The sequence below is a fragment of the Cebidichthys violaceus genome, unplaced genomic scaffold (genome assembly GCF_023349555.1).
Source record: "Cebidichthys violaceus isolate CVI_PGR_0920_01 unplaced genomic scaffold, fCebVio1.0.p SCAF_13, whole genome shotgun sequence".
Classification (NCBI taxonomy): Eukaryota; Metazoa; Chordata; class Actinopteri; order Perciformes; family Stichaeidae; genus Cebidichthys; species Cebidichthys violaceus.
The window spans coordinates 2,327,588-2,351,680 of record NW_027176296.1 but is presented as its reverse complement, the minus strand read 5'-3'; the positions used below and the strand labels follow the sequence as shown (position 1 = coordinate 2,351,680).

Genomic DNA, 24,093 nt, shown 5'->3' with positions numbered 1-24,093 from the left:
AATACAAGTGTAGTGCGGTGGAGAGAGTCTATAACCATCGTCATATATAATGATTCAAGAGGCGCTGGATAATTCACACATTGTTATCGTGTGAATTATTAACATGATAAATATATAATTTTTCTATATCCCAGTTATAGACAATACTGGTATATCGCAACACTTAGTGCGTAATCATAGGATGTAATATCTCCTTTTAAAGTCATGTAACTATAAATGATACAGTGAACACGACACTAACCAAAACCACCACATCTCAAGTCAGAATTCCTTTAGAAACAATGGAAGCTTTATTTACAATTTCAAAGGTAATTTAGTTAACAAATATATATTTTGCACATATCTGCAAAGTATACAGTGTTTATCTTACAACAATCGTTACAGGTTACAGTAACAGTGGGTCAGATAGGACAGACAGAATATTTACACCCATAAAAGAATTGTACAAGTCTTCAAGTGCACATTGGCGCACACTCACAGCACATTATCATAAATATTCTTCAATATTTTAAAAGATGAAGTGAGAAATCTAGTCTAATCTGATCAGATCATTTGTGCCTAGTTTTTTTGTTATTCAGTCATTCATATCGATCTCTATTAAAAGGTGAAGTTGCTCCATCGAAGTGAAGAAAACAGACCCCAGACAAGCAGATAGAAGCAACTCCATCCCACACCGAAGAGCTGCAAGCTTCTCGACCGTTTCATTAATCTACAGACTCGGCAGAAGTCTAAGCCGTTCGGTCCATACATATGAAGCAATGTATAAGACCAAGTAATGCATAGTTACAGAGGGGCTCTTAACTGCCTCCCACATACAATCAATTCAAGAGGACAATCCTAGAGGGTTTGCACTAAAGGCTTGCAGAGAGTGCTTCTGAAGTACTAATTATGTCACCGTCACAGTTACATATGCCTACAGCCCAGACATACAATTCATACAGCATGGATACATTGGTGTCAATGTTTTGGTCTTTTTCTACATTACAGAATTTACAGTTTCAGCATACATCGTAGAAACTCTTTAAACACGAAAAAAAGACTGAGTTTAAGGTCACTTTAGCTTCAAACAGTCAGTGAAGACTAAATGCTCCGTCACAATGACTTTGTACACAGTTTGTTGGATCAAAGCAGCGCTGACAGTGAGGACTACAATAAGTCCTACGTGCTCACTCTCACCAGCTCTATGACTCACATATTGTAGGCGTGTCTGTCTGTGGAGTGTCAACAATCTAGTTCCTGATACGCTTCATCAATAAAATGACTCAACTGTGGATATATGCACAGATAACCGGGGCGACATGGTAACATTTGGAGTGAGTCCAAATGTCCATTCTGTTCGCACAAACATTTCCTCAGGCTGAGCACAGACAAACTGAGAAAGGTTTGAAAAACTTTCTCAACTACGCTTCAACACAGAAAGATTGATAAGGCAGAAACTGAAGTATTGGCAAACTGGTTAGAGGGAAGAGCGGCCATTTAAGGATCATTTACAAAAAGGTAGTATTACAGCAGTTGAAAGAGACATTCAAAGAAAATAGGTCCAAAGGGTGTTGAGACATCAACAGTTTGTTATAAATCTACAACTCAAGAGGCACTTAAACCGAATGTTGAGAAAGACTACCTCTGTTGTCTGACGACATCGCCGGGCTACATTCTGAAGGCTGGTTTGAACTTGCTGACGGCTGTAAAGCCAAATCTTTCACAACAGATAAAACCATGCTTCGACACAACCCGATGTTTTTTGGGCAGATGTTCAGCTGGCAACTTTTACAAGGCCAACCGATGAAGAAACAGGACAACCACATGTGTTATCTCGGGTCATAGAAAGTGAATTGACTGTAGGAAAAGTAAGGCTTAAATCCAGCATTTCAGTTCTGTCCTGTGAGTCTTCTTTTGTGTCCCACGTGCATACTATATACTCACTCTGTGTTTTGTGTATGTGTGTTTGCACAAACACAAACAAAACAAATGAAATCTATAAAATACCAGCATTGATGCTTACTCAAAAACAACGTTGAATGGGGCGCAAAAGCTTCAGTTAGAGGACAGAAAACTAGGAATAAACCACATATCACCGGACAAGCATGTTCTTGCTGGTTGTATGAGATGTTTTCAAACTGTTAACATAAGTACATGGTGTATATGTAGTACAAAAGGGGGACATCTGGACAGACATTAACGCTACAACGTTTCAATATTAAAACAGTTTTCTCCCTGTGTTCTCTTTCTTGTTTCAATAGTATTCTTCAAACCTCCTACATAATATATTGCTGTGTTCACGTTTCTTTTTGTGCTTTTTACAATTTCATTAAATGTTAAAATCTGTTATGTCTATATGTCGACAAGATCATTTACAGTTCAAAATGTTCCTTACTCCTCTAATCAAACATTTTCACGCAATAAATAATATAATTATGGAGGCAAAATGTTTCATACAATATCTGATCTCTGTGACACTCCAATACAGCGCAGTCTGACAATAGTTGATCTGTGACCATTTCTGTTTTTTCAACAATGATTATGAAGTTAAAGTGCTGACTCTCAGCCTTTAATCTATACATAGCACCACAATGTAAAGCTAATGCAGCAGGACAATGATGCAAAACATACAGCCAAAGCAACCAAAGGGGTTTCAGGGCCAAACAGTGACTGGCTGAGTCAGTCACATCTGAAGACCAGAGTGTGAATGGATGTCTGTGGGTCAACACTTCAGACAATTTGTTTTCTTTAATTTAAGGCAGGCCTACAAAGCCCTTAAACAGAGGGCCGATCAACCAACGCCAATGTAAAAACCCTTAAATTACAGCTCAAACTTTAATCTCATAGTCATTGTTAAATTTCAATGAAGTGGATTACAAAGCCAACACGATAACGTGTCACCTTCACTTATGGACTACGCTGTATATTCTTTATCTGCTACTCTATTATAATTTCTGAATCCATACATATATTTACTTTAAGATTCAATACAACATATGACAACTTACTTGTGTTCCAGGTGGATTTTAAAATTACAATCCCCTGTGGAACGATCAATTTAGCAGCATTCATGGACTTTAAGTGCGAACAAATTTGCGCAGTCAATCCCATCGAAAAAACATCTACTCATTCTCCAACTGGCGTTTACAAAAGGACCAGTCCAGGAGGTGAGAACTGAGACTAGGTGGCGTTAAGGTTTAAGAAGGCTGGATAGCTCAAGAGGCGTTTTGTGTGCAGAACAAATCATAAAACCACGACAGGTAGCTGAAGCAAAACTCAGCAGGTTAATGTCACAGAAATAAGTAGGAGTAGTTTAGTTGAGAGGTAATCCTGGGACTGAAGGCATCTGAGGGTTGCTGTTGGCACATCAGCTGCTGGAAGACTGAGCGGCGGGACGTTGGCTGGAGTTCATCGGGGGGGAGGAGGGGGACTGGGATTGAGTTTGAGGTTGTAGTTTAAAATCTAAACAGGGAAGCCGTCAGGAGAGGCTGCTTTCTCTTTTGGCCCTCTTGTCATAGATCAGCGTCAGCACGTTAGCAGTGTCCTTCAGCAAAGCGTCAAAGATGCTGTCTGCCAGCTGCATCTTGACAAACAGCTCGTCCTCGTCATAGTTGACCCACTGGGCTTCCTCCTCATGGAGTTCCTGAACCTGAGAGACAAACACAGTGACTAGTATCAGTGGTTTGTATTGTAATGAGTCATGTGATTGACTCTTGATTTAAAGTTTTAATTAAATTTGTTAAAATCACTCAGTCACAATTTCAGGGCTGGGTGACTGTAATCTATCAACTCCTGTAACAGCCTGTTATTCTGAAATAAAGTCAAATTGTTCAGAGAAATGGTAATAGTAATAATAATATACAATAGGTTCTGCTCAACACACTGTTGTACTTGTGTGTGGAACTCTATCGGGGCAAGTCGAGGGCAACTATACTGCTAACAATTAGCAGTATAGTTACAGATAAAGTTCTACTTCCAGTAAACATAAGTAAAAGCTGTAGTTCAAATTCTAATGTGTCAACCTTAAAACTTCAAAAATATGAACATTTCATAAAGCTGCTGCTGCCATCGAGCAAATAAACAAATTAATTAAAATCAAATCACGATAGCGATCGTGAACAACTTCCTACTATATATTAGGTGTTCAGTCCTGGTGGCAGAATAATGTAATCCCTGATATTAAACTACTGCCATTTAAACCCCCCCCCCCCCCCCAAACATTTACTTTTGAGACATACCAGAATATGATCGACTCTGTCTCGCTTCTTTTTGCCAAATTTGAGCATCTTCTGCCAGTCGGTCTTCTGGCTGTGATCCTTCGTCAGACCATACAGTTTCAGCACTTCTGCTGAGATGAATTCCTGGGACACAATGTAAAAACACGATGTCATCAGGTGTGTAAAAGGCAATACACTGCATTTGAATTTGTAAAGGTAAGGACTTACTTTTTACTGCAGTCAATAAAACTTGCAGATAGGTGAATTAACAAACCAATACTCTCACGTACCTAGCTGTCTTTCCAGTAAGGCAATAAGAATGTTAAAATATAGTAGGACTGAGTAAGTAGCCAGTGTGTTTGTCTGAGCTGGGAACTTTCCAGACACATAAATGTAGCGTCTCTTTCTGTACCTGGATTTTGGTGAGGTCTCCTGGTGTCTTCACTCTGTGGAAGGAGGACTTCACTCGCCGTGGTTTGACCCACTGAGGCTGATCAGCGTTGGGGTCGTCAGTATAGATCTCCTGAAGCATCTCCCACGTCAGATCATACACAGCCTGGGGAGAGACAGAAAGTTATGAGATACGTATTCAAATGAATATTAAATAAAGCTGCAGTAGTTTCTCAGGTTAGGTGAGTGAGATAGCATGTCAATATGTCAGAAATAGTTAATGCTCAACAGCTCTTTGCATTTAAAGAAAAGTGTCTATCCAAGTGAGACAATATCTGAAGCAAGAGTCCAACGTTTGTCAGTAGCAGAAAGATATCTAGTAAGACAAAGGCAAGTGAAATAGCGGCGTAGTCTTGAAAACATCAACATGCTAATAAGAGAGGAATCTGCTGAATAATGGAAACTCGTCTGGCATTTAACCTGAGTGAACTCACTCAGAGTAAGTGCTGTTGGCTTAGTGCTACGGAAGCAGTAGGACAGTTGTGTGCTGATTTTCTCCAGCATTATAATTGGTAGGGGAGTGAAAAGGAAGTCAAGGATGCTCGTCTTACTTCTCTTCTAGCTTAGATTGTTGTGCGAGACACTTGCATTCATTTTTTTCAGTGTGCTATCTGTATGGTTTTTGTTATACTTCTTTTTTTAAATGTTTTGCAAGTCTCCTTTTCACCTTTCTGTAGCTGTGGATGCAGAGGGCCTCCGGGTCCTGGCTGCTGGCCTCTTTACCCAGATACTCTTGTGAAGGTGTGGGGTTTGGCAGCTGTGACGGGGTCAGAGCTCCCTCCTTCGCCAGGCCACAGCTCTCCCAGATCTCCTGAGTGGCAGCGTGGACCATCTTCTCCACCTCTGTGGCAGAGTGGGGCACAACCATGGCAGGCTGCTCAGGTAGTTTAGGGGGCAGGGGGAGAGGTAGCTCAGGTCTAGGTGGAGTCTTAGCCTGCTGTTCCCCGCCTGAGGATGAGACCAGCCCCCCCAGCCTCCCTTCCTCCCTCTGTTGGAGTCTCTGCTGTTCTCTACGAGAGCTGAGGCCAAAGTCCTCATCAAACCAGTCCTGATCGTCACCCAGCTCCTCCAGCAGTTCACGGCTCAGCTCCAGCTCTGCTAGTCGCTTGGCGAGCTCCTCCTGACCGCTGGCCCCCAACACCGGACTCTCCTGTTGGGAAAGAAATACAGGAAAAAGTCATTTCTAATTTCAGATAATAACCTTCCATACATGTGAACATCTAACTGCACGATAACAGAACAAGTCCCATAATAAAAGATTATTTTACCCTTTTGTTTTAGTCTTAAAGAATATTCTTTCTTACAGAAGTTTTAAACACAAAAAGGTTTTCCGCAAAGCGCACCAAATTCAATAAAGTCAGTCAACATAAAGTTGGACTTTGGCTGAGCACAAACAGAAAACAAGGCTTCTCCAGGTCAAATCAATAAGTACTGTTTGTCAGTAACATGGTCATGTCATTGCTGGTGTTTCCACAGTTCAATCATGAATAACACAATCATATTTTGAGGGTTTTTTGGAAGATTTAGTAACAGGTCACTAAAGAATGAGAAACGTAGACTCACCGGTCGGTTACACAGCTCTGGAGAAGACAGCTCTTCTTTTTCAGTAGGTAGGAAGAAGGGAAGACCGTCTTTTTGTTGCACTGAAGGGAACCATTCTTCTTCTTCTTCAACATTTTCACCAAACAGGTCTCCATTCATCTGGTTGGCAGCTTCTATCTTCTGCTCTTTAGCCTTTTTAATCTCAGTAAACTGCGCCAAAGTGTCTTTCACAAAGTTGTTGAGGAGCTTGTCTGCGAATGTGTCCAGTACGTCCTTCTGTTCTCTCGTAACGTCCCGGATATCTGGAGAAAGATCTGCAGGACTCAACTGGTGATTTGAGTCGACCTCTTCTCTCTCAACAAGGGAAGTGATGTCCGTCCGAGTCTGCTTCCCCAGGCCAATCTTGTCCATATCAGAGATGAGGAGGGTGGTTGGTGCATCTTCAAAATCCAACATTATGTCCTTAGTGTTGCCGTTAGAAATGGGAGGATGGGATTCTTTGTAATGCTGCGAGTTGAGGTGGGATCCAGTCTTGTGAACGGACTCGTCTGTTATCTTTTTACCTCCAGACTTATAGACCATATTAGACGTTTCTTCATTTTCACTCTTCAGATTTCCTTGGTTACGGGATTTCTGCTCATTCGTTTTATGTTCTTCCCCACCTTTATCTGACAGACCATCAAGGAACGAGTCCTCATCCTCCGTGGTGTCTGTGTAGATCTCAAACTTGTCTGGCAGGTGTGTAATCTTGTCTGGAGGAGCAAAGATGCCATGGCTCTCATCACATTCAAAGTATACCACCCCGTCGTAAGTGCCGTTGTTGCTCCCCTCAGACTTATCCAACTCCACGCCAGCCCAGAAGCCGTTAGCAAAGCTGGTTGGACCTTTGAATCTCAGGGTGCCAGGCTGGACGCTGCCGACAAGAACTCGGTCTGCGATGCTAAAACTTGGCATTTCATCTGCAACAGGCAAAACGGGTGGCGAGTGGCTGGAATTAACAATATCCTTGCCATCATGTTTGGAGTCTTCTGTGTGGTTTTGAAGATCCAGCAGTCTCGTAGATTGGTGGCTGGCTCCACTAGTCCCTGAATGGTGACTCAGCTCTTCAGCTATTTCCTCCTCTTCCTCTTCATCATGGCTGTCATATGGTGTGGCTCTGATACGGGAGTCTTTTCTCGAGACCTTGATCTCTGTAGGGGCAACTGAGATTTGAGAGGCGGGTCTCGGACTATGACGCACCTCTCTGGGTGAAGAATCCACTGACGACTCAAAGTCATCATGATAACCATCTACTATAGGAGAGGAGCCCTCGACATCCTTTATGGGCGCCTCCTTCTTTGAAGAGAAGGCAACAGAGTTGGGAGAGCAGGAGCGGTCACTGGATGCGGCCGAATGTGACTTGTTGGAGGAGATATTTGATTTTACAGCTTCAGATGTTTCCCTCGTACTTATATTATCCTGTTCTATGCTAACGGATGGAGAATGTCGATGTTCGTCGCTGATGTGAGAGGAAACATGTTTGGATGCAGACAGCTTCGCTTGGGAATCGAGTCTGTCTTCCTTTTCTAGTTTGAGAAGACGTTCAGACTGTTGATTCTCAGATGTGGAGCTTACTTCCACCTCCAGCTCATCCTGAATATCCGCTCTTTGATAGGACACAACGTTCTCATCCCCAGACCGAATCATCTGTGCCTGTGCTTCCTCAGAGGAAGGTCTTAAAAGTTCCTCTGTGGACAGGCGGCTCCTCGGTCTTGAGGGCGGACACTCTGGGCTGCCAAGTACCGGGGTTGGAGTGACTGTTGGTGGGTCTTCATCAGACATTTCTTCAGGCACCGAGGTGGATCTACTATGATCAACTTGAGGTAGGGCATCTGAAATAATAGGAAAGGGTCACATTATCATTGGAACATATGCGTAAAAAAAAACATTAAAAAAAAAAAAAGAATTACATATTAATTATGAAGACTATATCACTCACTGTGATCCAATGAAGCATCACTCTGCGTCCTTTGAGAGATTTTGCTGGTTTCAGACCTGAGAAAGAAGGATTTGCTTTTAATTGAACACCAATCTTTTCAAACTCATATTATAGTACAAGATGTGTTCTTATGTTTAGAGCTGTCTTTGGTACCTGTGAGCAGGTGGTTTAATGCTGGTCTGCTCTGCGATTGAGGTGGAATCTTGGATCTGGGACTTTGTATCAGGTGTCGAGTCTGGCTCCTTTTTCAGTTCTGCCTTAGTTTTCTCAATGAAGTTATTATAGCTCTGAAAGGAAAACGGGAGAATAAAAGTTAAGATATGAAGAAATCTGTTTATATAGATAAAAACACATTCACACACATTTACAATCACATAATCATCCAAGTTTGTTTGGATGTTCAAACTACATTTGAACATTCAAATAAATAAATATCTCCAAGACACACACACACACACACACACACACACACACACACACACACACACACACACACACACACACACACACACACACACACACACACACACACACACACACCTCGAGCTGCTTCAGCAGGCTGGCCTCCTGTGCCTTCAGGCGCTCCTTGTGCCTCTTCTTCTGCTCTTTCTTTAGCTGGTAAGCCATAAACTTTCGTTTTCTGACTTCGTCCTTCAGGGCCCTGATACGGCTCTCTATGTCACTCTGGTCCGAAATGGGCTCTGGAGGGAAATTTTGATGATAAATCACAGTTAGAATGTGAAACCAGTGCCAGATCTCTGATTAGCAGAGGGTAATCCAACTTCGTACCCACTCGAACGCAAACCCAATTCTTTTGAGATTAGTGTACATTTTCTGTACAAAGAATGTGTCATTTAGTGTGCATGTTGCTTTGGCTTGTACACAATGAACCAACAGTGTTACAAAGATTAGTCCAACGTCTAAACAGTGGCCTGAAAATGAATGAAACACATTGAGCCACAATGAAGGGCCAGCAGAACTGTCTTTGCTTGTGCAGTAACTATGTCCAATGCAAAGTGTTCTCTCATGCTATCACACAGCTAAGCAGGTTATGTATCAGGGAAGTGCTTGCATTAAGAATTCCTGGCAGCATCACATTATGCCTGACTACAGAGCGCCAGCAATACAGCTGCATTATTTCCACTCTTGCTTCTTTACGCCTTCTATCTTGTTTGAGAACTACCAGGAACTATAATACACCCCCCAAAATATTACACATTCAGTGTATGTGTGCTGAATTATTGGGTAACTCACCAGTCTGCATGGGCATGGGGGATTCAGTTGGCTGAGCACGGGCCTGGTTGGCGGTCCGGGACGAGGAGCGAAGCTGCATCTTGGTTTTGCTGCTGCCATCGGAAGGAGAGGCAGACGGGCTGTGGCTGCCTTTGAGTGGAGACTGGAGAGACTAAACAGCAGGAGGAGGAGCGGAAGGGAAAGGAATATCACTGACAACACAGTCAGATGGACTAATAGGAGCATGCCTGAATTAATATTTTACATGCACAATAAACTAACAAATATGTAGTTACCCAATTGCACGTCCCTCACACAACATAAAGCTTTGTGTATTTTCAATACTGAATGAATGACTACAAATCAACAGCATCTACACGAAATTCTTTGGATGAAGTTGACTGACACCTGTTCACAAAAGCAAACTTCAAGCTGTCAGACACGTGAGATCACCTTTAGAGTAGCTATATCTACACTAAAAACTTTTCCAGCTACCATCAAACAGATGGGACGAAACACTGAAATACAAAAAGGAAAGAACAACCACACTTGTGCGTACTTTTCTGCTCGGTGACCGGGAAGCTGAAGTGAAGTCCTGGGTGTAATTTGCATGGCTGCTCGTCACAGAGGCCAAAGGTGTTTCAGGGATCGACACAGGTTGTACTGAAGATGGGCTTCCTGGTTGCTGGGACACAAGTCCCTCTGTGTGTATACTGGACTCAGGTGTCGCTGAGGAACAGTCGCCCTCGCTCACAAACTCTGAAAACATGTAAAACAGATAAACATGAGCTTTTCCAGATTAATATTGACCTAATTTTGACTTTAAACCTGGCAAAGCCAACTAGGGTAATGCTTCACCTTTCTCACTGTCAGTTCTATGCTCTGAGCTGCGATGGTGACTGGGGCTGGGGCTAATGTTGGAGATGTCCTGTTTCTGGCTCTCTGCCATGTCCCGAGGTGTTTGCCTGTCCCATACAGCCAGGGCCTCCTTTTCCATCCTACGGACCTCTGCCTCCTCCTGGTCCAGACGCTGTTTCCACTGCAGCAGCTCCTCAGCATGGTGACGCCTCTGCATTAACTTCTGCTCCCGCTTTGTCAGGAACCTGGAGAGGGTAGGAAGGATGGGGAGATGAGGAAGTAGTGGAGGATGAAGGAGAGAAAATGAGGAAGGAGACAGGACGAAGTTGGGTGGTGAGGGGAGAAGGTAAGATGGCATTGAAGAGGGAGAGAAGAGAAGTTTGATAAAGGCATTTATCATAAGGAATGAAAACATGACATCGCAGATGCAAGCAGACCCAAATCACCTGGACATCCAGTTATCACTGCAAACTCACCTCAAACCTCTGTCAAACAAACACATACATGCTTTACTTATTTCTCTCCCTGAAATAATCATCCAAATAAGGAAGTGAATAAGCACCAATCAAATAAACAAGCATTAACTGATGACATGTCACCCAGGAGAAAAGGAGAGCAGGGAAATCAACAGTGAAGATGTCAGATTCATGCATCGGACTGAAACCCAGGGGTTGAACGCTGATTGGGTGCAGCCACACACACACACACACACACACACACACACACACACACACACACACACACACACACACACACACACACACACACACACACACACACACACACACACACACACACACACACACACACACACCTCAAACATAAATAGCAGGCAGTTAAAGAAAATAGACAGTTACATCTGTATGAATGTGTCTATTTAGTAGACCAATGAGGATAACAAGACTTAGTTCTTTTGTCTTGCAAAGCCTACATGATCTTTTAACTTATAAAATCCAACTTACACCAAGTCTCTTAAACATATAGCACATATATCTGTAGATGCCTATCAGAATAAAGTGCAGTCAGGTATAGCTGTTGGGAAATGTGGTCCCCCACAGCTACGGGTGCTATTACAGTGCGGTATTATTTAGCCATGATCTAATTTAAAGGCCTTTCTCTTGACCTAATGTATACTGATGACAGGCAAGATACTGAAGAAGCAGACTGGGGGGGGGGGTTATTTTAGTGCCTTCCCAAACTCTATTACAGCCAATGGCCATCTGTACTTATTATCCAATCCTATGCAACAGTTACCTAATAAAGAGGGCTAGTTAAGATTTACTGGGCTCATTAAAGAGATAGACCACTCTATCGCTGGTCTGTTCTCTGCAAAAGTCCTTTATTTCTATAGCAGAGTGGTTTAATCTCAAAACATTTTGTATCAACGACTGGGCTGGAGCTGACCAGCCAGCAGGCGAAAAATGAAGGAGATTGAAGAGAGATGCACCGCAGCATTAACTCCAAGAGGCAAGAAAGGAGGAGGGGAAGAGTCACAAATTAAACAACACAGAAATCAGTGGAATCCCAGAGTTGAGTCTGAGATCCCCATCCAACAAGGAAGGCACCTATTAAAATAAACATAACCTTTAACCATCACAGAACAAAATTATTATTCCTATAATAATGAATTGTCCTCAATGTAACCACTTTGTTATTTTGTTAAAAATCGCTCCACAACAGAATGCTTTAATGCACACACTAACATTAATATGACTATAAATAAATAACTAAAAATTATATTATATTTGAAATGAACTTGTCAAAAGGTAGCTTTTTTTCAGCGAGGCAGCCTTCCTTGGGCACTTTTCATGCTTTCACTCAAACTCCTCCCCCCACCAATTCCATCCTGGACACAATCAAACACATCCAATCAGTCATCATTCACAGTCCCACCCCTACAAGTTCCCAGTGCCAGTAGGTGAACACAAGCATGTTCCATGGAGTGGGGGTGAGGCAGGGCAGGGCTAGGTGGAGGTTCTGGGGAAGAGGTAGAGAGCACTGTACAGTACCTGACCAACTGGTTGTAGATAAAAAGCTGGAATTTAGGGTGGAGGTTGGGAAGACAGACACTGAGGGAGGCCCAGTGGTGGGCCGTGAACACGGAAAGGAAGGAGTGGACGGGAGAACGGTGTCTACAACACACAAGCACGTGACAGACAAAGTCAAAAGAGTCACACATACATGGGAATGGAAACAAACAACACAAAATGTAAGAGGGGGGGAAACATTAAAAACAGACGCAGAGGGAAAAGATAAGTAGAGAGAAAGGGAAAGAGAAGAATGATATGAGAAAATGTGGTTTTATTGCAACCCAGGTGTCAGTATGTCAGGTTTCTGGAAGAATATGGCTTCTTTTAAATGTTTTGGGAGACCATGAACAAATTAGCAAAAATGTGGGCGTAGAGCATGGGGGTTTGCCGGGGGTGTGATCGCTGCCAAACCTGCTTATGGAGGGAGTTAAATGATAGAGTTATCAGTAACCCTGATTCTTAAACAAATTACAGTGTGAGCTAACACTTACAACCTTAGATGAAGTGAAATTTGTTAGTGTGTTACATCAAGACAAATATACAGTGTACATTTGTACATTTTATAAATTTAAACAAATATAGACTACCATGGAAGGCCTGTGATTAATAGCCAAGTTATAAATCCTAAACCCCAGAACAATTAACCCACTTGTTGGAGCTACCCGGTCATGAGAGGCTCTCCAATCACCTGACCAAAGTTGTTGGCCAAGTCTAAAACCCTGGAGGACGTACAGGAACGCCAAACACATGCAGTTACTTGTCAATACGAGAGGAAGTGGGTCTAATAAAAATGATGAAAATGCACAACCGATGTTTGCCTTTTCTGTAAAATAAGGGTGCTTCTGCTATTGAAATACTCAGTATTACAATTATTTAAGACGGTTAAATATTGTCTGATGTTCTTGCTTGCTGAAGTTAAGGGAGGCATTGTAGCAGAGAGTGGATTCTTGTCTAGTTTAAAGGGAGAACAACATGGAGCATGCTTATCTTCACATTCACACATCCACAGCATGTTAGACAGCAGGAGGAAGATGGCATGCACTGGTTAGTTTCCATTAGTTAAGTTGCTGGTTTAAGTTAAGACCCTATGTATCTAATTAGAACATTTCGGCACAAATGGCACTTTCTCAAAAAGCACAGCATGACTCTTAATGCAAAATCATCAGCTGTAAAACACATCTAAACTAAGCCATACCAACGTTAATAAAAGCCCTACGTCTGGCTAAGTGTAAACAGTGTGTTATGCAAGTGTTATGCAAGAAAATAGTAACAACAGATCAAAGTCTGTATGAACACATACTATCCTTTACGAGAAAATGTGATCAGGGGCCAAACCAAGGCAGCAGGACATCGCTGATAAGGGATGACAACTCCTGATAATACACTTGTAAGCATAGAGAACCCAATTTATACAGGAAAAATGAAGGTCTTTACTTGTCATCCGTGTGAGAGCGCATCTTCTTGAGCTTCTGCATGATGCTGCTGGTCTCACTTCCAGAGATGGAGAGCGAGGGAGAGGGGCTGCGGACATCATCTGGGTGACTCGTGTCTGGGGAGGCTGCCTCGGACACGGGGGTTTCTGACACAGGAGTCTCCTGAGGGAGGGATGAATGGACATGCAGACAAGCCAAGTATTAGTGAAGCAAACTACAACAAAAAATCTTTAGATGAACATAGCAGCATGTTTTACAATTACAAGTATCCTTTCTTTCTTGATTCCATTAACAACTACGCATACACAACATCCATTCACATGACGGGTATCGAATGAAGCTCTCTTTTAGTATCGCTATCACTTTAAGGGTACTGGTATTGGTGCTGGCATTGTAATTCTTCAAACTATACCCAGCCCTGGTGATGAGTGACTGTTGCACTACTCACAGGAGGCGCTTCATCCCCAGCATATTTGAGACGCTCTTTCAGTCGGAGAGTAGAGTTTCTCATCCGCTCAATCTCCTCCTGCTGCTTCAGCAACAGCTGCCTCTCCTTCCTGGCTGCTTTGTTGGCCTCCTGAAGTCGCTTAATCTCAGCCTGGGAACAGCAATACAGTGGGAGAAAAAGCTGGTTAGTCACTTTAGTTAACTGTCACTTGACGTCCTTATATTTCCACCACCCCATGTACCTGTTCCTGCTGTAGTTTCATCAGAAGGCCCCTCTGTTTCTTCCTGATGGGGGGCATTTTGTCATCCTCTCCCTTGTCCCTCAGCCTCTTTTTCTGGTGCTCTAGCCAGGCCAGCTCAGTTCTGGTCTTCTCTTTGACAGCTTTCTGGCGTAGATGCAGCAGAGAGCTCTGGTGCTGCAGTCTTACCTCCTCGTCCTTCATGTACTGACGCACCATGTCCATGGTGAACTGGGAAAAGCTGTCCTGTCCACCAGCAAAGGCCATGTTTGCATCCTGAGAGTGTGGGAGAACAGAGATGACATGATAAGAGGTTAGAATGGATTGACAGAAAAGTTTAAAAGGAGATTGACACAACCCACATGCTTAACGAGGAACATCCAGGCAAAAAAATCCAAGTCATCACACCAACCTTCTATTATCAACCACTGACTCTCAAGGATAAATACTGGCAAACCTTTGTAGACTTCACTACTCTCACCTTTAAGATATTGTGTGCCCCTGAAAACAATGTCGCGTTGTGATTGGCTCCATCGTCCTCTGATTCCTCATGGTGGCGGGACTTCCTCTCCATAGTTCCACGGCGGTGCGCCTCAGATGGCAGCAGAGAGCGGAAGGAGCGCTCCTCTATCTCATCCTCTGTCATGGACTCATCAAATTTGAGGGAGTACTCTGTGGCCACTGACGTACTGTCTCCTGGAGGGCCAAAAATAAGATAAGCTACATTGTTTTAGGTGCCTTGTGTACACACAGTTTTAGCTTCAATACGGATTAAATAAGGTTTTAACAGTGGAGGTGACATTTATATAACAGCAGCTCCTGACAGTTAAATGAATACAAGGCAAATACTGGTGTGTGTAGACATGAAAAAAGCATGTTAACTTTTAAACGAATAGCCGCGCTTGCCATCCAATACCTTTCTCGTCCACTGCAGAGGGGATGCTGTCACTGCAGAGGGAGTCATTTGCAGCTGTTAGAACTTCCTCCTCTATGGAGCTGCTGCCTGCTTCCCTCTCTTCAGCTCCTCCCTTCCTCCATTGCCCCTCCACTGCTTCTTTTTTCGTCCGTTCTCTGTGCTCTGGCGAGGCATGCGACGGGCTATGTTGACTGCTAGAGTCGGCTCCACTGGGAAAGAGGCAAAGGACAGATTTAGGGTCATTAGGTTTTTCTTCCCCACATCTAACGGAAATCAGAGTAACTAGTGCTACGAAAGAGGCCTAAGTTGTACCTGAGGTTTGGTCTTCTGAAGGACAGAGAATCAGAGCGACTGGGGCTGTCCAGCGAAGACAACGGTTCTTCTGGCCTGGTCTTTCTGCTTGACATTTCACTAGGGAAGCTGTAAGAGAGCACGCAGAAGAGACCTAAACATTTAGAACAGATACTAAATTTAAAATGAAAGGCAGTATGCAATATATAATTAAAAAAGGTGTTTTTAGGTCACCTGTCAGAGTCATTTTTGTCCTTCCGCTGCTTTGAATAGGAGCTCGGCTGTTCTTCCCGCTCCATGGAGGAATCAGAAACATCAGCGGGGACAACCAAAGCTCTTGTTATCTGCGACTGTGCCAATTCTGTCATCTGACAAGAACACAACACACAAATCAAATGATTGATTTGATGAGTCTTACGCTGGATATTACCCTTTCCTCCTCTGCATGCATTGTTATCTCTTTACTGAAACTCAACAATCAATCGGCTTTTGTTACAAAATGAAGACACGGGCTGTTTTCCAGGCAGGGGATCGCTAACCTCTTTGATGTGTCGGGCAGTGTCAGCTGTGTACCGCGCTGCCTCAGCCTGTTGAGTCATCAACTTGGTAGTTGCCTCTTGGAGGCCCTCCAAGGTCTCTTTTTGATTTGCTGCCAAGTTTTCCTGCAGTTCAATATGAGCCTGGACAAAAAACAAGCATGGACATCATGCACAGAAAAATAAAAGCACACATACCTTAGAATTCAAAAGGTGAGGAAGAAAACACTAAAGCTATCGTTTACAAATGCACATACATATTGTTTGTGCGAGTAAACTAACTGATGGACTGTGTGTGTGTGACTGTGTGTGTGTGTGTGTGTGTGTGTGTGTGTGTGTGTGTGTGTGTGTGTGTTGTACCCTGGCCACTCTCTGCCGGTTTTCCTCCAGCTGTAGCTGTGTCTCCAGGGCTTCCCTTTCAGCCTTGATCTTCAGCTCATAGAGGTCGCGTGCATGGCACTGCTGCCTGGCCTGCAGGGTCAGAGTTCAGAGAGCAGATCAATACAGTGCATCAATACAGACATTAGTCAGATAGTAAGTCACTTAAATGAATGGAGGCCAAAAAAAAACACAATTTATCATGGAAATTTGATGCAACAAATAATTTAAGTCCCTGATAAATCAAATTGGGAATTATTTAACAGTGTAATTTCCATTTGTATTGTACATTACATCGGTAAAGGTAAAGCTGAGTGTGTGTGCTGTCTTAGAATCATCAAAATATTAAGCTTCATCAACATTGTTCAACATCGACAGAACTGTTGTTATCTTAACACTTTAGACACTGCTAAATACACGGCGGAGCTTCTTTGAAGACCTTATGTACAGTTTTGTTACTCTTGCTTCACCTTAAGCATCTGGGCCAACGACACACTCTCCTGCTGAGCCATGGACACACCCATCACCCTCTCCACGTCTCCCAGCTGTCGGACCGACTCCTCGATGGACTCCAGGTACTGGAGCTCTGCCGCCATACGCTGCTGCAGGACAGCAGGTGAATACTGTAGTTCGCCTGAGAGAAAAGAAGAGCGGAGAGGGTGAGAGAGAGATTAATAAGAGGGACTGTTGGTGGAGCGAGTCAGACCTTTTCTGTCTTCATCGCTACAGTTGTGACTTTCATTCAGTCTTGGAGTTCTGCTTCACATAACGTCTGCTGTTCATCATATTAATATGAGTTTTATCTACCTGTGGTCTTGGGCTCGGCTCTACCACTGCGAGCTGTGGCGCCTGTGTTTGGATTATTTGCCCCCAGAGAGGAACTTCTCACAGGCTCACCGGGAGAGGCTGCTTCCGGAGGAGAACCAGGGTACGGAGAGCCAGACGGAGAAGCCTGTCTGGGCCTGGCTGCTGGAGACTTCTTACTGTCAAGACCCAAACTACAAATATAATTAGAAAAAAACAGAAAGAAAAAAAGCTCAGGTAAGTAGTAGATCAATTACTATTGTGTCTTCGAAAGTGGATGTTTTCAGACTTAAATACATGACTTTTCAAGATGTTTTTAAAACAAGATTCAGTAAAACACAGTTTTTGTTATTATTTTCTAAAACAAACTAATTCCATAATAGTGTTTTAATTCATATGCAGGAAAAAGAGGATGCTACAGGATTTGCTGAGTGGGTTAACAAAATGATAAAGAAAGAGCCCCTCATGCTGCAAACCCTAGAGCTGACTGAGGCAGCACACCCCTGTTGTGAGAGGCCCAGACTATGAATGGCTATATTGTGCTGCTCAGAGACTATCGGATGCCAAGGATGATGACTAAAGAGATCAGGATACACTTTACTTCCCCAATAAGGACGGCAGGCTGTAGCACCTTTATTTTTTCAAGACTAACAATCACACTCAATTCATATATTATAACAGAAACAGGTATGAACGCAATCTGCCAAAAGCCTACAAAGCTCATTGAAATGTACAGTGATACTTGTGCTGTAACTAAAGAAATAAAAACACACTAAGTCACCACCAAAGTTAACCAACAACCTTCTTTGCAAATGGTGCTATAAGGGGAATCTGCCACCTGGGTTTTAGAATACCACTAGAGGGATCAAATGTCACGACTGGGCGCTGAGATGAAACGAAAAAAAAAAAACACTCTCCTTTCTTTTGGCTGCAGGCCCGAGCTGTGGTGAAGCTGGCTGACCCGACCAACCACCCTGCAGGCCCCCTAAAACAAAATAGCCAGTGTTTTCTGTCTTTGCTTGAAATGCAGCCCCCTCTGGTTGCTGGGCACTAAATGGCTGCTTAAACCATCAGGCCTTCAACAGAACAGCAAGCCACAAGACTGTTTAGACTGGCAGCCTCAACCAGGACTCTCCAAGTGTAGTTAAGTGATTAGTCATGCCCAGATAAATTAACCTCTGTGTGAGACAGTATATACCAAGTGGAGGATTCTGAGTGATCGGACCTGCAACAACTGAGATGACCCAGTGTTTAAATTATATATATCAGTTCATCAGAAATACAGCGTGGCTTCACAGGCTAATTTTATTATTAATTTGTATCCAGTGAAAACAAAAGTTCCAGGAAATAAAGAAAAACAATCATCCTGTGACCCGACAAGAAACATCTATAACCTAGCATATACAGGACAGCATAGAAATACCCCAATGTAAGCCAATAGCACCACCGATCTTCCCACAAAGCAGTGTTCCACTGAAGGTTACAGAAAACTAAGAGGGCAGGAACGACCAGAGACAACTGGCTGTGTGGGCATTTCAAACACTAATGCACAGACTCTTCAAATCTATCTCTTAGAGATGCTTTGACTGAAAAACGTTCCCATTGAAACCTTGCAGGTGGAAAGTTTTACAGCATTAGACTAAACCTAAAGTAACAAACCTCCCCTTTAATGTAGTCAGATGCAGACTGTTACCTTTGTTGAGAAAGCCCTGATGTTTCCCCTATATTGTCATTAGAGGGGACACTCTTGGTCTGGCTGTGGGCAGAGCTCTTGTCTGAGCCTCTCTTCCTGGAGTCAGAAGATAAGGCCTCTGAGGGAGGTGAGCAGGAGCTCCTCGGCTCTTCTACCAGAGTGGCATCACTTTGGTCTGATGCTGTGCCTGCAGAGGATTTCAGTAATTATACTGTGCAGCAGACGGATTTGTAAACTACAAAACAATAGCATTAAACCACATAGAGACCATTTCCTGTATTTCCTTTTGAATAGAAATAAAAAAATTGGAGGTGTCCAACAAAGGATTCAAAATTGTACATTCTCACCTCTTTTTCTGGCAGAGTGCTTGGAGAAGGGTGAGGAGCCAGATGTTGAACCAGAGGAAGGATGTGGCGAGTGTATGGATGAGTGAAAGGATGAATGTTGGGAATTGATGCCTCCTGTACTTTTGTCATACGGAGACCTCCTCATCAGCTCCTCAAAATGGCTGTTCACACTGACAGTGAGGAGAGAAAGAAGTATGACCAATCACTTTTAAATAAAACTCAGGGTCTGTGTCACATTATGTGTCTAGTGAACATGTGATAAACGGCAGAGTTGATCTGTCTGAGAGTGAATGTACCGGTTTCTCCTCATTCTAAGAAACCTGTGAGGAGAAATCTCTGAACTCCAGAATGCAGAGGGGGATTTCTGTCTGAAAGGGCTGCATGAGCTTTCCATTTGTGTGACATGAATGCCATCCAGTGGTCCCTTTAAAAACTACCGTTTACTTTTTAAAAAAATGTTATATATATATATATATATATATATATATATATATATATATATATATATATATATATATATATATATATATACACACACACACACACACACATTTTTTTTACTTACCTGCGAGAATTGGAGCCTCTCTTTAAGTGGCCACTGGCTCCGCTGCTATGTGATGACACAAAATCATCTTCATAGACGGCTCCGTCTACGGGACCATTTCCAGAGTGCAAAGAATGGACAGAGGGAGAGTTCCTCTCACTCACTACAGCACAAGGTGGAGACAGAACAGACAGAGGAGAAATATTTATGATCTTGACTTTGACTGTCAGTATGTCAGTTCTGCTATGATAAACATTCTGTGTAGCTCTTATGGTTACATATCTTTAAGAAGTTTACCTATAGATAATTTAGTAACAACAACTTTCTCACCATTTCTCATCAGAAAAGACACACATTTATGGAAAGACACTTATATGTGAACTAACCTGTAACATGGCCATGAAGATTCTTAGTGAAAATGTTGATTACACTTAGAGAACTTCCTTTGTTCAGCTCCTCCCAGGCTGCTTTGCTACCATCATGCTGTGCAAAGGGTGAGCTGAGGGCTGAGCACTTCGCTGCCTCTCTCTGGAACTCTGACAAGCGCTGGTAATCCCTTCTTTGACCCGTGCAGTAGTCCGCTGCCTTCAGGCGGTCGGCCGATCTAGGTACGCGACTGTTGGAGGGGTGAGGAGGGCTCGTCTCATCCTGAGAAAAACTCCCTTCACTCAGAAGAGAACCCTCGCTGATGGAACCAGCACTTGAGTCGTGGAGATCTGTCCGATTCTTATCCTTGTCATCTATCAATCCACACCCTGTCCTTTGTTCCGCTCTCTCTACCTTGTCCAGGCCATTGACCAGCCTCCTCCTTTCATGTGTGTAACTGCTGAGAGCTGGCCCCGTCGCATCCGCAGAAGTGGTTTGTGGATTCGTCAAATTGGTGTGTGTGCCTTTCTTTCCTTTCTGTCCCCTGAGGGCGTACAGATTGCCTGTTCCTGGAAGAGCCATGCCATTGTATGAACTATGACCTGTGCTAGTCAAAATCCTCTGGATCCTCAAGGCTACGTCATCATTTTCTGGGGCAGCCGTTTCAGCCCAGCATCCATCATCAAGGTTAGCTTGAGGGGGCCTAATAGTATCCACGTCCATTGACGTTTCAATACCATAGTTGATCCCCTCCCCAGCAAGCTTCCGTGCCTCACTCTCTATGCGGTTGGAGAGAGATGCGGCTGTGGCCTTCAGGGCCTCGATGCGGGACACCTTGGACCGCGACCTGTTGGGAGGTGCTGTGGCTGGCCGCTGGGTGTGCTTGAGGTTTCTAGCTGCCACCGCGGTCTCCAGCCTGAGAAGGTGAGAGAGGAGATGATCACCAAAAGGGGCTAGCCCACTGCTGCTGGCACCAGTCGTAGGTAGACCAGCTGGGCTTAGACGGTCAGGCTGAAGCAGAGAGGCAACTCCGATATCCAGATCATTCCTGCAATGGGGAGAGCAACAACGGAGGGAGAAGTTAAAGGGAGTGAAATATAGAGATGCAAACAGCAAATTAAACCATTCTGGGTATTTGGGGCACTGTGAAAGAAACTTTTACTTAACATTTGTGTCTGCTCTCCCTCGCAACAACAAATTTATGTTCTACAGCAAAAATATTTTTGCAACTTTAGGTTTAATGAAGTGAAAAAATGTTTTCACCAGTCTGATATGCAAATGTTAATGGCACGGAGCATAATGAACAGGATAAAGCATACAGCATACACTGTAGCTAGATGAAAACTTTAAATGACAGTAACTATAATCACTGAATACACACAGAGAAAGATTATTACTTTATCCGTTTCAAAATGTAAAACTATTACCAACAATCATCTTTATTTCCAGTCAATTATCTGAGAAGTTCTTTTAATGTCTCTAAAAGAGGAGCACTGACTGTAAAAGTGCCCGAAAAGCCAACCACCTGGGAACAAACAGTTTCTCTGTTTGGTGGAGTCAGATGATTCCCTAGAATTTCTAGCCCACACATTGGGCCTCATGCAACAACCATTTGCATGAGATTCAATCTAAAGTGGCTTTTAAGAGTTTCACCAACAAATTCACTTTCTCCTATTTTGAATTTTCGCTTATGTACCAAAACAATTTACAAGTGGTTCAGACGCGTCATAAGGATTAAAGGACCATTATTTCCAGTAGATATGAGAATGTGTGTAATTGTTGTACTGGTTTGTTTGTTGTTTTTCATGGTCAACAAATTGTAGTGTTTGTTATCTGGAGAGTGATGGAGTTGAGCAGACAGATGTATGTATGTATGTGTGTGTGTGTGTGTGTGTGTGTGTGTGTGTGTGTGTGTGTGTGCGTGCGTGCGTGCGTGCGTGCGTGCGTGCGTGCGTGCGTGCGTGCGTGCGTGCGTACCTGGATAATGGAGGAGGTGGCCGGTCATTCAAAGACCTATCGCTGCTCGAGGGACTTTGTGGTGCCTCTAGTCTTTTGTTCTCTTTGTCCGACTCTCCTGAGGGCTGGTACATCGGTCTCTGTGGCAGAACATGAGTTAACATGTCAAACATCAAAGTCAAAACAAACAATGTCAAAAAGGTAACCATGTGTCATGAATATGTACAATACCATTTGACTAGAAGGAGCAGCAGGTTGTGTCTGTGTGGCCTCCTCGTCCAGCTGGGCCTCCTCCAGAAGCAGTTTGGTGTAGGTCTCCTGTAGTCGCTTCTGTACGGGGGCCACAGGCGCCTCGCTAGGAAGGGCCACTGTTTTAGCCGCTTCTCTTTGCTTCCTGTAGAGGTCCTGCAGTCTCTGGTTTCTACTCTCTGCTTCGTCCCTCAGTGCCCTCTTCTCTTCTGCTCGTCGTCTCTTTCTCTCCTCTTGTTGCCTGGAAATGTATTGGCGAACGGTGTCTGCATCATAGTGTCGTTTTTTCTGCCCAGTGTCCGCAGTCTCTGACTGGTGTGCAGTGGGGCTGGCGCTGCGGCAGCCTCTTGAGTAGCTACCTGCTGCCACCGTATTTCCCCAAACAGAGACTGAAGCCCTTGTTCGTGACCCCGATCCCCCCCTCCCTCTCGTACCGCTGCTCCCTCCCCGGGTCCTTTGCCGGGACCTCTCCTCCCTCTCAGCGGCTTTACACTCCAGCTGGAGGTCATCGAGTATCCCCTGGATGTCTGCTGACAACAGGTCTGAGCTTACACCCACTGGAGCCTTTCCCCGATCTGCAGATGAGGGTGTAGATGTGGCTGTGGAGTGGCTTTTGGATTGAAATCCACGTTGAGGCCTTTCTGTGCTGTTCGGGCGAAGCCGTGGGTTTGATTCTGAGCGTGGGCCTGAGCTGGAGCGGTGACGGGAAGCTGGTGGTCACAGGGCAAAACATTTACCAACACAAGCACACACTTTAATAGTTACATGCTATATACTAAGCCTTTGAAGTGGAAGCTAGGTTGATGGAACAATGAAAAGTGGAAATTAAAAATTAGCTTTCACTATTCAAACCTAGCCAGGAGTGAAAGTGTGTGATCGGTCTTTATTTTATTTTTTTACTAGTAGTAGGCTACACAATCCTTTTAACTGTTTTCCTGTTTATGTATGATTAATATGTTCAATAAACAGGTTATTGCAATTTACAATACACTGGATGTTCCAACAAGTGACTGTTAAAAAAGCCAGACACATACTAGATGAGGCTTGTGGGGCAGGATTGCCTTTGCAACTGTAATCTGGGCCAAACTGAAAATTCCCATCTAGATTCTAAGTATCTAATCCTGACAGTTTTTTTTTCAGAACATGGCTGCAGCGAGCCTCTCACTGCTCTGTAGTCTCTGGAAATCAGGCCATGTCTAATTGTGCAGTCAACCAGAACAGCCAGTCAATCTATATTCCTTCCGGTCAATGGTACCCTGTACAGATGCAGACAGCGTTGGGACTGTGAGGGAGCGTGAGACAGAGTCTGAGGCTGTGTGACCAGTAGCAGCCAAAGACTCTTCATTTATTGATATTCTTTGGCAGGTGTTTCAGTCTGTGAGTCCCAGACATGCAAAACCTCTATAAAAGGCTAATCAAATATATATTTTACAACATATTCCAAGTACATGGTAATAACAACAAGTACAGACTTGTGTGTTTAATTTTAGAGGTGAAAGTTCCGACAGCAACATGAGAAAACAGATAAAAGTAATTCACACTTTGGTGATTAAGTCTTGTCCCACATGCCACTCAACTTAAATAATGCAGAGAAGACATTTTTGACG

General features: G+C 43.6%; 1 protein-coding gene across 1 annotated transcript in view; it reads right to left on the bottom strand.

The window, feature by feature from the left end:
* Positions 1-267: 267 nt before the first annotated feature.
* cep350 (centrosomal protein 350) overlaps positions 268-24,093 on the bottom strand; it is a 30,954-nt gene continuing 7,128 nt past the window's right edge. Inside the window, exons 10-37 of the mRNA XM_068707337.1 lie at positions 22,469-23,196; positions 22,259-22,377; positions 20,302-21,329; positions 19,937-20,078; positions 19,372-19,541; positions 19,025-19,211; positions 17,335-17,525; positions 16,998-17,161; positions 16,510-16,620; positions 16,153-16,293; positions 15,848-15,981; positions 15,635-15,742; positions 15,323-15,531; positions 14,888-15,102; positions 14,410-14,682; positions 14,169-14,318; positions 13,722-13,882; positions 10,258-10,502; positions 9,959-10,158; positions 9,421-9,571; positions 8,707-8,867; positions 8,320-8,453; positions 8,167-8,222; positions 6,210-8,059; positions 5,314-5,796; positions 4,609-4,752; positions 4,218-4,340; positions 268-3,628 (exon numbers count right to left, since the gene is read on the bottom strand). Coding sequence (XP_068563438.1) covers positions 3,458-3,628; positions 4,218-4,340; positions 4,609-4,752; positions 5,314-5,796; positions 6,210-8,059; positions 8,167-8,222; positions 8,320-8,453; positions 8,707-8,867; positions 9,421-9,571; positions 9,959-10,158; positions 10,258-10,502; positions 13,722-13,882; positions 14,169-14,318; positions 14,410-14,682; positions 14,888-15,102; positions 15,323-15,531; positions 15,635-15,742; positions 15,848-15,981; positions 16,153-16,293; positions 16,510-16,620; positions 16,998-17,161; positions 17,335-17,525; positions 19,025-19,211; positions 19,372-19,541; positions 19,937-20,078; positions 20,302-21,329; positions 22,259-22,377; positions 22,469-23,196 — 7,949 coding nt within the window. The 3' untranslated portion in view covers positions 268-3,457. The remainder of the gene's footprint in view (positions 3,629-4,217; positions 4,341-4,608; positions 4,753-5,313; positions 5,797-6,209; positions 8,060-8,166; positions 8,223-8,319; positions 8,454-8,706; positions 8,868-9,420; positions 9,572-9,958; positions 10,159-10,257; positions 10,503-13,721; positions 13,883-14,168; positions 14,319-14,409; positions 14,683-14,887; positions 15,103-15,322; positions 15,532-15,634; positions 15,743-15,847; positions 15,982-16,152; positions 16,294-16,509; positions 16,621-16,997; positions 17,162-17,334; positions 17,526-19,024; positions 19,212-19,371; positions 19,542-19,936; positions 20,079-20,301; positions 21,330-22,258; positions 22,378-22,468; positions 23,197-24,093) is intronic.